The 16,816-nt window shown below is 34.2% G+C and overlaps 2 protein-coding genes across 4 annotated transcripts in view; both read right to left on the bottom strand.

Annotated features, from left to right (window-relative positions):
• The window catches only part of LOC143228000 (frequenin-1-like), a 97,293-nt gene extending 96,256 nt beyond the window's left edge, over window positions 1–1,037 (bottom strand). Inside the window, exon 1 of the mRNA XM_076459350.1 lies at window positions 818–1,037. Coding sequence (XP_076315465.1) covers window positions 818–881 — 64 coding nt within the window. The 5' untranslated portion in view covers window positions 882–1,037. The remainder of the gene's footprint in view (window positions 1–817) is intronic.
• A 10,858-nt stretch (window positions 1,038–11,895) lies between these two features.
• The window catches only part of LOC143228703 (nose resistant to fluoxetine protein 6-like), a 35,309-nt gene continuing 30,388 nt past the window's right edge, over window positions 11,896–16,816 (bottom strand). For all 3 annotated transcript variants that reach the window (XM_076459981.1, XM_076459982.1, XM_076459983.1), the window contains 2 exons: window positions 15,747–15,889; window positions 11,896–12,492 (listed from right to left, as the gene is read on the bottom strand). In XM_076459981.1, the coding sequence (XP_076316096.1) occupies window positions 12,373–12,492; window positions 15,747–15,889 (263 nt within the window). In that variant the 3' untranslated portion in view covers window positions 11,896–12,372. The remainder of the gene's footprint in view (window positions 12,493–15,746; window positions 15,890–16,816) is intronic.

Here is a 16,816-nt window from a genome sequence, read left to right as displayed (position 1 = left end):
CAATCTAACAAAAACTGCTATCTAATTTACCTCAATGCTTCCAAACAATGTCTAAAGAGTGCCAAGTAATTAACCAATATTCTATACCTGACATGTTTGTAGCCAATCTAACATCAACTGATATCTGATTAATTTAAATGTTTCGAGACAACAAAGGATAAATCAGATCTCAGGTGACTTTCATTAACCTGTATTTGACATGACAACTGAACAGTGACTTACATCTGATGTATCGTCATATTTTATATTTATAAATCGAAACACTATTTGTTTTTTAAGAAAGAAAAATACCAAAAGTTCTCAATGTTTCTAGGTTATTCACTAACATGCAATATTGTGTATTTTATTTTTCAAAAATTACAGTAAAGAATTGGATAATTATACCAGATCTGTGAATATTGTTATTAAATAACACTGTATCTTAACTTTCAAGCAGCGACAGAACCATCGTTACTATAAACGTCACATCTATCACTTGTAAGTGTACAGAACAGGAAAATACCTTTAAATTACAAACATAATATCAGAATAAAACATTATATAAATAACAGCATCACGCCAGATTAATTTGATAAATACAACTACTAGTTTGTACTTTTTGTGGTGTATCTGAGAGTATAATGTTATTTAATTATTATAATTGTCTTATACCTCAGAATGGTATGGATCGTGGCTGGTGTCAGTCCATTTCTCACAATTTTCACTGCTTCAACAGATTTTAATGAATTACAAAAATATCATTTCTATTCTTGTAACCTATCGATCACTATAGCATGCCAGGTATTAGTTCTGGTTTCTTAGACTAGGTAATACTTACAGTAAGTCTCCTTGACAAGTCTCGACACTACGTCACTTCCCAGCTTACTCTGTTTCTTCCCCATGGAAATTTATACGTGATAAATAAATAACAAATACCCAACTTGTCGTCTTCCCTGTTTTCACCTGTGATATCTCATGATCTACAACGAGGTAACGAAATGTTCTCTACCGGGTTGAATAACTGACGATTATCTGTCTACCTGCAACGGTACGACCCGATGTGTATACTGCCATCTGCAGGCTGAATTCATCAAACTGAATGTACCCAGTATCGTTCGTAGAGTCTATCCAGCTAAGAAGTTGGACTGAATCGATTTGAGATAGAAATGAAACGCGAGGAAAAAAAACAAACTTGAAAAAGCAACAGATAAGTTTTGAATTTTTCAAACTATCCATTGATCTTTCAAAATTATGTCTTATATTGAGTTACTGGTTTAGCAGAAAATCTACAGCTGAATCGAACACCTCACATGAAATTATGTCTGAAGGATATAGTTGATCTTACATATTATAAAAACATGCAAGCCTTAAGTCATTAATTATACATTAAAAAGTACCAACATGTCTCAGAAAAACATTAGTAACAAAATAATGATAGATAAACCATCTTAAATAGTTCATTATTGTTATCTGAACACAAAACTATGGTAGATAAACCGTATTAACTAGTTCATTATTATTATGTGAACACAAAACTATGGTAAATAAACCGTATTAACTAGTTCATTATTATTATCTGAACACAAAACTATGGAAGTAAACCGTATTAACTAGTTCGTTATTATTATGTGAACACAAAACTATGGTAGATAAACCGTATTAACTAGTTCATTATTGTTATCTGAACACAAAACTATGGAAGATAAACCGTATTAACTAGTTCGTTATTATTATGTGAACACAAAACTATGGTAGATAAACCGTATTAACTAGTTCATTATTGTTATCTGAACACAAAACTATGGTAGATAAACCGTATTAACTAGTTCATTATTGTTATCTGAACACAAAACTATGGTAGATAAACCGTATTAACAAGTACGTTATTATTATGTGAACACAAAACTATGGTAGATAAACCGTATTAACTAGTTCATTATTGTTATCTGAACACAAAACTATGGTAGATAAACCGTATTAACAAGTACGTTATTATTATGTAAACACAAAACTATGGTAGATAAATCGTACTAACAAGTACGTTATTATTATGTGAACACAAAACTATGGTAGATAAACTTAAAAAGGAGTAGATTATTATTATGTGAATACAAAGTTCTGGTACATAAACCGTACAAACAAGTACATTGTTATTATGTTAACACAAAGCACTTGTTGATAAATCCTGTCACAAAGCACTTGTTGATAAATCCTGTCACAAAGTACTTTATTTTATTTTAAAACATTTAATATTTTTCACTGTTATCAGTCAGTTCTAAAACCGTAAGTTTGATGTTTTGGAAATTTTCTGAGAAATGCTTGTTGTTTTTCTAATGTTGTTTAATAAACAAAACGTGTAATACAACCCAACGCGTAAGATGAAAAAATCATTTACCATAAAGAATTGTTTTGCAGCCTAACATGTCACTTTAACAAAGACATTTACCACAAGGTATTGTAATCCAGTTCAACACGGCACTTGAACAAATATATTTACCACAAAATGATGTAATACAGCCCAACACATAATATGGACAGATACACTCAAGGAATGATTGGCTGAGTACATGGTATGAACTACGGTAAATATTTTGAAGTAATTGAAGATGTTACAAACGTATGCTTATTCTATCGTTGTTAGCGCCACCTGTATTCTGATCGTGAATGATCCAAGATTAAGCCCTAAAATACAAAACCATTTATATACTAAACAAACTGAGCAGATATACAAAGAAAAACGTGAAGAATTTCACGTGCAGAAAAACAATAAATGAAAACATTATCTCACTCAGAGGACCGTCATCTGGCATAGACATGCCAATGCTGAAGGTCCATTTCGTCTTTGTTGTCACTGTCCAGATAACCATTCAACTGTTTTACCGTTCTCGTTGCGCGAGGAAGTTTTCTATACATTTGTAAATCTTACGGGTCTCTTGTTTGGTATACATACATTCTTTGTTACGATACAAACTGTAGAACCTTAGTTTTATTGGAACCTTTTAGGTCTTCCATAAACGGCAGGATTGTCGGTAGGAGAGCTGAGATTGGCCGTGCACCCTGGAGATTTCAGTCTGGTTTAAAAATTCATATTACCAATCTTAAAGAATATATCATGTCATTGACTGGTGATCTCCACACTGACTCATGTCATTGACTGGTGATCTCCACACTGACTCATGTCATTGACTGGTGATCTCCACATTGACTCATGTCATTGACTGGTGATCTCCACACTGACTCATGTCATTGACTGGTGATCTCCACACTGACTCATGTCATTGACTGGTGATCTCCACACTGACTCATGTCATTGACTGGTGATCTCCACACTGACTCATGTCATTGACTGGTGATCTCCACACTGACTCATGTCATTGACTGGTGATCTCCACATTGACTCATGTCATTGACTGGTGATCTCCACACTGACTCATGTCATTGACTGGTGATCTCCACATTGACTTTTATGGAGATGGAGTCAGTTCTGGTAAATGGTACGAAAACGAAAATTTAAAAGTAAAAAAAACAACAAATTTTAAAAATAAAGCTGAAGATGAAATTCGTGAACTCGTGAGACTCAAAACAAAACTTAATATTTAGTGTTATTACGAAACAAAAGACGTAACCAAATAAATAGTTTAATGCGTAGTAAATACGTTGTCCAGTTCTTACTGATGAAGCTACAGTTTATATGGAAACAAGAGGCTTCATACAGATTTTCGTGTGCTATCTGAAACACATAGTAATCTAATGAATTAATTATTTTGGGTCCACAAGTTATATAAATCCCCAAGGAAATACACATCTGTAGTACATATAATTAAAGCTGAGATTAAAAGTTTTCAAATTTAATGAGCAAATAATCCAAAGAGAATTGAACGAATTCTGTAATGTTCTGGAAGGTAGAGCCACTACTAATCTATTCATTGTCATGGGTAATTCAACCGAACACAAAGAGAACTGTGAGGAATTTAATGTATATAAAATAACTTGTATGTTAGATTAAATTGAACCTTTCGTTAAAAACAGCGAAATATATTATAAGTTCTCTACAATTGAATTTTCTTTAGTTATTTAGATTGTTACAGACTTGATTTCAGTCACATTTACTGTTGATAAAATGAAAACATGAAAACAATTTATAATTGTTTTATAATTCACGTATATTAATGGTTTATGTTAGTCTAAGAACCATACAAATTACAATAAACGAGTGAGTACAAACTGTCTTTTTTTAGAGTTACCATTGTTACGAACAAAGTGTGTATGTTTAACTTCACAATACATTTTTACAATTCTGTCAACATATTCAAGATCTGCTAAAGGGAAATAACCTCAGTCAACAAGTTGCAAAGTTGTAAGAAAACACCAATCAACAAATTACAAAACTGTAAGATAACTTCAGTCGATAAGTTATAAAGTTTAAGACAACTTCACTCAACAAGTTACAGAGTCGTAAGATTTGTTTGTTTGTTTTGGAATCTCGCGCAAATCTACACGAGGGCTATCTGTACTAGCCGTTCCTAATTTAGCAGTATAAAACGAGAAGGAATGCAGGTAGTCATCACCACCCACCGCCAACTCTTGGGCTACTCTTTTACCAACGAATAGTGGGATTGACCGTAACATTGTACACCCCCACGACTGAAAGGGCGAGTATGTTTGGTGCGACAGGGATTCGAACCCGCGACCCTCAGATTACGAGTCGAACGCCTTAACCCACCTGGCCATGCTGGGCCATGAGCTGTAATATATCTTCAGTCAACAAATTACAAAACTGTAAGACACCTTTTGTCAAAAAGTTGTAAGATAACCTCAGTCAACAAGGTACAGGGTTGTATTTGATTTTTTATTATGTTGCATAACAAAAACTACAGGGAATCTTTGGACACCAGTCGTGCTTCTAGATTCTTCACCTAATTGGCAAGTTTTTCTTGCCAAACCAAGTGATTCATCTGAACTTACACTGGTTTGGTTTGGGTATTATTCAACAAAAAATACACAAAGAGTTATCAGTGCTCTGTTTACCACGAGTATAGAAACCATGTATGTTATCATCGTAAGCATACACACACATCGGTGAATCGTTGAACAGGTTCACTTTAGAAAAAAATATTTGTCACTAATGGTAAAGCAGAGCACCTGGACTGGGATATTAAAGTTATTATTCAAATAAGCGATATTATTTGTTTTCAATGAAATAAACACGCTTAGTTTTCTAAACCTAAACTGCCCATTTTCTATTTTGTTGCAATGTTTACTAGTAAGTTTTATTGGATGCATTATAGGTTGTTCACCATTAAAATATTTCTTGGACGGATCTAATAATCTCATTCTGAAGTTTCCAATTACCTGGTGAAATATCTTAACCAAACAGACTCCAATTACCTGGTGAAATACCTCAACCAAACAGACGTCAATCACCTGGTGAAATATCTTAACCAAACAGACTCCAATCACCTGGTGAAATATCTTAACCAAACAGACGTCAATCACCTGGTGAAATATCTTAACCAAACAGACGTCAATCACCTGGTGAAATATCTTAACCAAACAGACTCCAATCACCTGGTGAAATATCTTAACCAAACAGACGTCAATCATTTGGTGAAATACCTTAACAAAACAGACTCCAATCACCTGGTGAATTACCTTAACCAAACAAATTTCAATTACCTGGTGAAATACCTTAACAGAACAGACGTCAATCACCTGGTGAAATATCTTAACAAAACAGACTCCAATCACCTGGTGAAATACTTTAACCAAACAGACTCCAGTCACCTGGTGAAATACCTTAACCAAACAGACTCCAATCACCTGGTGAAATACCTTGACCAAACAGACTCCAAACACCTGGTGTAATATTTTAAGAAAACAAACTCCAATCACCTAGTAAAATACCTTAACAAAACAGAGATATTCCAATCACCTAGTAAAATACCTGAACAAAACAGAGATATTCCAAACACCTTGTGAGTTACCTTAAGAAAACAGAGATATTCCAAACACCTTGTGAGTTACCTGAAGAAAACAAAGATATTACAACTGCGTAGTGAAGGAAAACAGAAATATTCCAAACGCCTGGTGAATTATCCTAGAAAATATGAGGTATTCCAATCACCTGACAAAAACCTTCTGGTGTATTACCTTAACAAAACAGATATTTCAACCACCTAGTGAAGACCTCCTAGAGAATTACCTAAGTTAAACAAAACAGCGATGTTTTAACCATCTGGTAAAGACATGCTAACGAATTACCTTAACAAAACAGAGACGATCCAACCATCTGGTGAAGACATTCTAACGAATTACCTTAACAAACCAGCAGTATTCTAACAATCTGGTGAAGACATCCTAGTGAATTACCTTAACAAAACAGAGATGTTCCAACCATCTGGTGAAGACCTCAAAACGAAAGCTTATCCTACGTGTCCAGAAAACAATAGACAAAGTACCCAGACATGGTTATTAATTGGCCTGGCATGAGGAAATACATTAAAGGTTATGTGTTGTCATGCCATTTTTGTCAAACCACTAAATTTGATCAGTACCAAACAGCTGGATTAGTGCAAAGCACTAAACTAATAGAGTTTGGTGAAATACTAGGAGTCGAGATCTTGTCCTAAATTTAGAACAGGAAATAGTTATTTATTAGTTAAGAAAGGTAATATGGGTTGAATTATACCCTCTTAAACAAATAAACCGGGAAGGGGTTTGTCAATAAACTAAGTAATGAGTACTTGTGTAGGTATGATATTCCTAAGATACTTGTGTCTAATAATAAAAAAATAGTTTGTACCTCATCTGATGAACGTAACTTGTAAAGCTATGAGAATTAAACAAATTTTTAGAAGTCTGTATCATCCTCGGTCTAACAATGCTGAAGTAGTAAATAAAAATATTACATTATAACGCCCCCACGGTTGACAGGGCGACTATATTTGGTGTGACGGGGATTCGAACCTGCGACCCTCAGATAACGAGTCGAGTGCCTTAACCACAACAGAATTAGAAAATATCATACAGATGACAAGATTCAAGGTTTAAAAGGCTTAGAAGTGACATCAGTAAACCTACAACTGTAAGAGACATCTAGATACAATTAAAGTAGGTGATTTTCTATGATTACTGTCGCATCATTTAACTTATGCAGTAAATAATTTTAGTTGAATGTATCTTTTGAAGTTACAAAGTGTGTTACTCCATTAGTGTATGAGTTAAAAGATCCTGGATCAGAAGCAATTATGGGGCGAATTCACATATCTAATATAATGATATACTCTGCTGGCCAAAATCTTAAAGCCAATGAACATACAGAAAAAATATGCATTTTGCGTTGTTAGATTCAACCACTTATTTGAGTAGAGCTTCGATAGATGAAAATAAGAAAAGGGAAAATAAAAAAAACACTTTTTTAGCATTTAATAGGGAAAATGTGAACACTATGAAATTAGCCTAAATACTAGCTGGTCAAAAGTTTAAGACCATACCATAAAGAGGTCCTGAACAGGGTAAGAAATGCCCAACAAGAGATCTCAGTAGTGAGTTGCACAGACGTCATTGCGAATAACTTCAAACATTTGCTTTGGCTTGGTCGATATAAGCGTTTGCAGAAGACTGGCTGGAATGTTATTCCAAGTGGTGAAGATGACTTTACGAAAATCATGCACTGTTTGGAACTGACGTCCATTTCTATAGACTTCCCAAACATTTTCAATGGGGTTCAGTTCGGGCGAACACGCTGGATGGTCCAAAAAAATCACGTGTATGTTCTTATCGTGCCAGTAACGTTGGAAGCCATCTAGAATATCCAGGTTATATTTTTTCTCATAAGGAAACAAACCCTTCGTCCACTTTTCTACGTCCCATGTTTGTTGCTTCTCAGCAAAGTTTAACCGAGCTGTTTCGTGGTGTCGAAGGCATGGCCTTTGAAGACGTTTACGGTTTTTAAAACCTTTCTCTCGTAAATGCTGTCTTATTGTTCTTGAGCTGCATTCTGCGTCCGTAAGGGCCTTATTCTGGTTCGACGATCGGCTGGTGCCTTGGCGGACAACTCTCGAATCTTACTGCTCAACGCCGGCGAAATATTCTTGGCCCGACCATTTGAAATTCTCGTTCCGTATCCCTCAGGGTCTTTAACACTACTACGAAAAGTGGGGCCTAATAGGCCCCAGAGCAACTTGAAAGGTTATTAATATTAGTTTAATAATTTTGTATTTAAATGAAATTGCCATTTAAATCCATTAATGAATGGATTAACGAGATTCCCACTGTACCTATCTACTATCTAGCGAAACCACAGCCAGGGGAACGGGCTTGGAGAAATCAGGACTAGAAACGTCTTTTCGTAGGAGTGTTAATAAATTTACAACAACAGTTTTACTACGCCCAATCTTACCAGCCATGGCACGTTGAGAGACCCCTTGCTTTTGCAGCTCAACAATTGTGCCACGTTCAAACTCTGTCAACTTTTTAACCTTTGCCATGTTTTTACCCAATGTAACACAGGAGATGTCAGTGGGAGATGTTGACAACACTAATCCTTGAACACAAATGACTAAATTTCGTTACGTGTTTACCGATTAACGCTTCGTTTCAGTATGGTCTTAAACTTTTGGCCAGCTAGTATTTAGGCTAATTTCATAGTATTCACATTTTCCCTATTAAATCCTTAAAATGTTTTTATTTTTATTTTCCCTTTTCTTATTTTCATCTTTTGAAGCTCAACTCAAATAAGTGGTTGAGTCTAACAACGCAAAATGCATATTTTTTCTTCATGCTCACTAGCCTTAAGATGTTGGCCAGCAGTATATATACATATTTCTCCAGTAACAATTATCAGTGAAATATTATAGTAATCGCCCTAGGTAGTTCCAATAAAACGAAAATGTCGACTCTAGGGGGCTTTGCGGTCGTTCCTGCACAAGACAAACGGCTTCTCATTGTGTGTCCACTTTCTCATTCTTCATCTGACGCTTATGATGACTTACTTTTATCTCCTCTCAAAGGACATTGTAGTTACCTCTGTAAATTATCGTAGTTAGCTTGCCTTTAATGTGCTGAACTTCTGTTAAGCCTAACTAAAGTCAGAAGATCTAGATGAGGATTCAACACTTCCTACAGTGTTTGTAGGAAGACGTCAAGATAGAATAGTCTGGGAGACTGTATGAATAGTTTAATAAAGAAACTTAGTTACTTCTTGTAACTTATACTTGTTGCATTTTTATTGTTTTTATGTTTTAAAAATTGTTATTCCATTAAGAACATAATTTTAATTTGTTTTATTTTAAGAATTATTTTACGGATATTAATCTAATATTTAAAAGAACATTTAGACATTTTATAAGCTTTTCTTTAAATATATGTTCCTCACTTAGCTGGATATTAAACTCTGCTTGTGTTTAGTAAGATATTTAGGGGATAGTAGGCCTAATTGTATCTGAAATAAGCCTGTGTTGGTTTGTTTTACTTAAGATTTACTTAAATGTGTTACATGGACCGTATTGATGGGACAAAGCCGAACATATATACAGTTCTACGTGCAGTTTTACGATAAATATATTCTTACTGGCGATTTGTTAGTAATAATAGCCTAACAGTTTTTAATAGCAGGATCTTGAAAACAATAAGCTTAATATTTTACATGTTAAAAATATAGGCAAGCCTACTCGTTATAAATATTGATTAATTGTTTGCACTTGTTTCTACAATAGCATTCGGTGTTATAGGCTTACGTGTATTACGTATATTTTATTTTGTTAATGATATAATACATTACAGTTTACTGATTTGTGGTTTCACTTTAAATAAATAGCCTAAGTGTTATAATTAAAAACATTATAACGATAGGTCTACATCGCGTATAAAATCAGGTCTGCACGTACAAGTTATGACTCAAATTAAACAACAGTTTATGTTTTGAATATAATGCAAAGCTCTGAAGCACAGTGTTGAACCCTTATAAATATTTTTTCTATCGTTGTGCCTTTTTACTTAATTCAGTTAAAAATGTCTTTTTAAAAACATGTAACTTTTATCAACGTAGGCCTATAATCATGTAGGGCTAGGCCTACATGTACCATGTTAAAACGGGCAGTTGGTACGGAGTTCGCCGAATAACCGTGGCCCTAGGCTGCAGCCTAATTAGGCTATTCTTAATTCGGCCCTGGGAATTTCCTCTTAAATTAACACTAAAATTTGTCGTATAATTTTGGAGTAATGAACACAAATGTGACGGTATTTTCTAATTTCAAAATCCAGTTTTTAATTTCTCTGTTGTTTTTATCTTCTAACAATACGTTCCAGTTTTTCTCATTCATTTCTTCAAGAAGAGCTGACGGCAATAATATATCAAAATAATGTTTTAGATTGTATGGGACAGCGCGAGGACTCAGGAAGGTTTTTGTGTTGTTTATGTTTAGGACCAGTTATTTTACGGTCACTAAACATGTAACATATATTTTCTGTGTATATATTGCCAACATTCACGAAACTGTGCCAGCTGTAATCTGTTTCGATGAGGTTTTTTTTTAATTATTAAAAACATACAATAATTTAAATTTTGGGTGCAGTATTCTGCAAGTTTATCGCCTAAAACACGTTGCTATAGCAACGAGGTGAAACAAATTAAAACGTCGTCATAGCTACCGTATCCCTGAGTAATCCACGAGTACGAACAGCTGTGCCATTGTTTTTTGAAGTGCTGCGCTGTTAGAAACAGCGGTTTCGATCGATATTTTATTTGTTTTGTAAGTCGTTTCCGGAGATATTTATGAAACGGAATGTTTAACGTAATAAAGGTTATGAACATTTTTTCTGGTCATTCACAAAACTCCTAATTAAAATATCTAAATATGTTCACCATAATGCATGTTGTTACTGTAAAACATGTAATTGTAAAAAAATATTGTTCGTAAATATGCTTGTTTGTTTTTAATTGCGCAAAGCTACAGGAGAGCTATCTGCGCTAACCGTTCCTAATGTTGCAGTGTAAGACTAGAGGGAAGGCAGCTAGTCATCACCACCCACCGTCAACTCTTGGGCTACTCTTTTACCAACAAATAGTGGGATTGACCATCACATAATAACGCACCCACGGCTGAAAGGGCGAACATGTTTGGTGCGACGGGGGCTCGAACCCGTGATCGTCACATTATGAGTCGAGTGCCTTAACCACCTGGCCGTTCCGGTCTTCAATATATGTAAATTTTGTTTAATGCGTGCAAACATAAGAATAGTCTGTAATATATCCAAACACTTTAAACTAATAGTCGTAATAAATCCAAATATTATTTTTTTTCTAGATATATCCAAACTTTAAAATAGTGCAACGAACCAAGTAATTTAAAAGCTTTCAAAAATTGAAAAATCCTTGTTTATACATTTATCTTATCAAAAATAAGAACCTAACAATTGCTTTCAGTAAAATCCAGTCCAGGACCATAAAAAAAAAATTCATTTTCAGAGTTGACGTTGAAAACTAAAATACATTCTTTAATAAATGCGCACATCTAAGAGGTTTATAATCGCTGTTGTAGAATATGGAGATTTGGTGAAAACTCGAGACGCCGACAGAGCCGAGTAGTTAGGGCACTTACCTCGCAAGTTGAAGGTTGCCGGTTCTAATCTCCAATCCACAAAATATGCTCTCGCTCTCTTTAAACCGTGGGAGCGTTATAATGTAACGGTCAATCTCACTAGTCGTTTGTAAAAGAGTAGCCCAAAAGTTAGCGGTGGGTAATTTTGACAAGTTACGTTTTCTCTAGTCTTATATTATTAAATTAGGAGTGGAAAGCACAGATAGTCCTCGTGTGTAGCCTTGCACGAAATATAAAAACAAACAAACTCGAAGTTACGTCTAGTAGTAAAACACGATCTGATTTTACTTGAGTTTGAATGAGGTAACTCATCCAGTGAAGAACAAGTTTGATTTATTTTCTTTCTTTATTATAGTCTGAGATAAATATTTGGGCACTTAGCAAAAGATCCATACCCAAAAACATAAACTGTGGTTATAAACAGAGTTCCTCTAAGTGGAAGATTCAGTGTTTAGAATCTAGTAAGAAGGTTTGGAGCAATTACTGTGAAGAAACAAAACTCATAAATATAAATAAAAAAAACACGTGAATTTTGTTCAATTCCATTACGTTTTGTATAATATATTAAAAACAAACCATATTACAATCAACCAATGCTTTGTTTCATTAATAAAAATTAATTACTTGAGACCGTCAAAATAATTATTTACGACTTCAGTTAAGTGAAGCCCTAGATATTCAAGTTCACACTAACACTCGTTCATAACAATATTTAAGGCTCTACACACAGAATATACAGATAAAAGTGTTTGTGATAATTGAAGGCTTAATGACAGGGGTCAAAGTGCAGTCGTCAACGGCCTCGTCGACCCACCACCAGTTTTTCTAATCCCATCATGGGAGATTCGAAGGCTAATGATGTCACAAGGGCCAGTCCATATGACCAGATCAGAAACGTCATAAATAATCCAGCCTGAAAAATAACCATAATACATACGTTATCACCTCCGATGACATGTGAAAAAAAAACAAAGACGTTCGTTGAATATGTGAAGAAGTATTTGAAAGATAAGTAACCAGACCGACGTTCAACATCAAATACGTTCAGACGTAAGTTATCAGAGTCATGTGACTAAATGTTCAACATCAAATACGTTCAGACGTAAGGCATCAGAGTCATGTGACTAAATGTTCAACATCAAATACGTTCAGACGTAAGGCATCAGAGTCATGTGACTAAATGTTCAACATCAAATACGTTCAGACGTAAGTTATCAGAGTCATGTGACTAAATGTTCAACATCAAATACGTTCAGACGTAAGTTATCAGAGTCATGTGACTAAATGTTCAACATCAAATACGTTCAGACGTAAGGCATCAGAGTCATGTGATTAATGCGTATTATATTTTTCATTCAGGTACAAAATTAATAAACTGTTGCACGAGAAAATATGAGGCATCTAACATTAAGGTAGGTAAATATTTGTTAAATTGTAATAAACTCCAAGTTGTGACTAACATGGTTTATAACATTGAGGTAGGGAATTGTATATCATTTAGTAATAAACCGTAGTTGTGAGTAACATAAGATATAACATTAATGTAGGGAAATATTTATTATGTTGTAATAAACTCCAAGTTGTGGCTAACATAGTTTATAACATTGAGGTTTGGAAATATATATATCATTTAGTTATAAACCGTACTTGTGGGTAACATAGGATATATCATTGATACTTACTAGTCACATACTACTAACTGTGTTTAATATTTGTCATTAAAGTGAGGGACTTCCTAACTAGTAACACACTACAAACTATGTTTAATATATGAAATTAGCGTGAGGGACTTCCTAATTAGTAACACACTACAAACTATGTTTACTATATGAAATTAAAGTGAGGGACTTCCTAACTAGTAACACACTACAAACTATGTTTAATATATGAAATTAAAGTGAAAGACTTCCTAACTAGTAACACACTACAAACTATGTTTACTATATGAAATTAAAGTGAGGGACTTCCTAACTAGTAACACACTACAAACTATGTTTAATATTTGTCATTAAGGTGGGGGACATCCTAACTAGTAACACACTACAGACTATGTTTAATATATGAAATTAAAGTGAGGGACTTCCTAACTAGTAACACACTACAGACTATGTTTAATATATGAAATTAAAGTGAGGGACTTCCTAACTAGTAACACACTACAGACTATGTTTAATATATGAAATTAAAGTGAGGGACTTTCTAACTAGTAACACACTACAGACTATGTTTAATATATGAAATTAAAGTGAGGGACTTCCTAACTAGTAACACACTACAAACTATGTTTACTATATGAAATTAAAGTGAGGGACTTCCTAACTAGTAACACACTACAAACTATGTTTACTATATGAAATTAAAGTGAGGGACTTCCTAACTAGTAACACACTGCAAACTATGTTTAATATTAGTCTTTAAGCTGGGGGGCATCCTAACTAGTAACACACTACAGACTATGTTTAATATATGAAATTAAAGTGAGGGACTTCCTTAATATTAACACACTACACACTATGTTTAATATATGAAATTAAAGTGAGGGACTTCCTAACTGGTAACACACTACACACTATATTTAATATTTGAAATTAAAGTGAGGAAATTCCTAACTGATAACACACTACAGACTATGTTTAATATATGAAATTAAAGTGAGGGACTCCCTAACTAGTAACACACTACAGCCTATGTTTAATATATGAAATTAAAGTGAGGAACTTCCTAACTAGTAATACACTACAGACTATGTTTAATATATGAAATTAAAGTGAGGAAATTCCTAACTGATAACACACTACAGACTATGTTTAATATATGAAATTAAAGTGAGGAATTTCCTAACTAGTAACACACTACAAACTATATTTAATATATGAAATTAAAGTGAGGAAATTCCTAACTGATAACACACTACAGACTATGTTTAATATATGAAATTAAAGTGAGGGACTTCCTAACTAGTAACACACTACAGACTATGTTTAATATATGAAATTAAAGTGAGGGACTTCCTAACTAGTAACACACTACAGACTATGTTTACTATATGAAATTAAAGTGAGGGACTTTTTAACTAGTAACACACTACAGACTATGTTTAATATATGAAATTAAAGTGAGGGACTTCCTAACTAGTAACACACTACACACTATGTTTAATATATGAAATTAAAGTGAGGAACTTCCTAACTAGTAACACACTACAGACTATGTTTAATATATGAAATTAAAGTGAGGGATTTCCTTAATATTAACACACTACACACTATGTTTAATATATGAAATTAAAGTGAGGAAATTCCTAACTAGTAACACACTACAGACTATGTTTGATATATGAAATTAAAGTGAGGAAATTCCTAACTAGTAACACACCACAGACTATGTTTAATATATGAAATTAAAGTGAGGGAATTCCTAACTAGTAACACATTACAGACTATGTTTAATATATGAAATTAAAGTGAGGAAATTCCTAACTAGTAACACATTACAGACTATGTTTAATATATGAAATTAAAGTGAGGAAATTTCTAACTAGTAACACACTACAGACTATGTTTGATATATGAAATTAAAGTGAGGAAATTCCTAACTAGTAACACACTACAGACTATGTTTAATATATGAAATTAAAGTGAGGGACTTCCGAAATAGTAACACACTGCAAACTATGTTTAATATTTGTCTTTAAGCTGGGGGGCATCCTAACTAGTAACACACTACAGACTATGTTTAATATATGAAATTAAAGTGAGGGACTTCCTTAATATTAACACACTACACACTATGTTTAATATATGAAATTAAAGTGAGGGACTTCCTAACTGGTAACACACTACAGACTATGTTTAATATATGAAATTAAAGTGAGGGACTTCCTAACTAGTAACACACTACAGACTATGTTTAATATATGAAATTAAAGTGAGGGACTTCTTAACTGGTAACACACTACAGACTATGCTTAATATATGAAATTAAAGTGAGGGACTTCCTAACTAGTAACACACTACATACTATGTTTAATATATGAAATTAAAGTGAGGGACTTCCTAACTAGTAACACACTACAGACTATGCTTAATATATGAAATTAAAGTGAGGGTTTCCTAATTAGTAATACTCTGCAGACTGTGTTGTCAGTGTTAACTTCTCCCAACTCACCATAACCGTGTGTGAAGCATGTATCTTGGTTTCATTGCTGAAGTAATACCAGAACTGAATCATTGGGTGTATTAAGTAAGCAGAGTAGGTTAAACGGCTTAACGGAATCCATAATCTCCAGGATAACAGGGTATTGATGAAACCTGGAGAAATGATAGATATATTCCATAAGGATTTAATATTCATACAAACAAGAAGATGATAATGGACTTAGAGTGTCAGATAAAAACCAGAAAAATAATACATTAAAGATGGATAAACTGGAAGAGGAATATGGAAGTAACAATTCGTTATATAAGAATATTTATGATAGTATGATAAATGGATAGTATGATAGTAGAGATATATATAAAGGGAGCGCGAGTTGCCTATAATCATATAGTAATAAATCTCTTGCTTATATGTATGGTAGTGGAAGAAAATTTTTATTAAGCGATGTGGAACCTCTAATTTCTCCAAATGTTTATCCTACGTACATCTAGATTTGGAATAGGGGTCCGTTTCCAGTCACGGAGAACTTGTTTTTTTGCCATTCGAATGTACAGAAAAAAAATTACCAGGTAACTTTACTATGTGTTAGTTAGTTAGTTAGTTATCACCATTAGATTCCATCTATGAACATAGGGCCGCAATCGCTTGCGGATTCTTCAACAAGTATTTAAGTGAGTAGGTTGTTAGCCCACTGCACCGAGCCGTCCCTAATTTAGCAATGTAAGACTATAGGGAAGGCAGATAGTCATCACCACCCACCGCCAACTCTTGGGCTACTCTTTTACCAACGAATAGTGGGATTGACCGTCACAGTATAACGCCCCCACGGCTGGGAGGGCGAGCATGTTTGGCGCGACGCGGGCGCGAACCCGCGACCCTCGGATTATGAGTCGCACGCCTTACGCGCTTGGCCATGCCAGGCCTTCATTATGTGTTGTGGAGCAAAACTTTGATGAATACGTGACACGTGGGTTCGCTGTCAACAGAGTGTTTGGTAGGTTTTTATCTTCAGACAAGACAAAAAAGAATTTAACAGAGGCTGCAAATCGCTCATAGTCACGCTGTACAGTTATCCTTAC

Source organism: Tachypleus tridentatus, chromosome 10 (genome assembly GCF_004210375.1).
Source record: "Tachypleus tridentatus isolate NWPU-2018 chromosome 10, ASM421037v1, whole genome shotgun sequence".
Taxonomy (NCBI): Eukaryota; Metazoa; Arthropoda; class Merostomata; order Xiphosura; family Limulidae; genus Tachypleus; species Tachypleus tridentatus.
The sequence above is the reverse complement of the archived record's forward strand: the minus strand, read 5'-3'. Positions and strand labels throughout refer to the sequence as shown.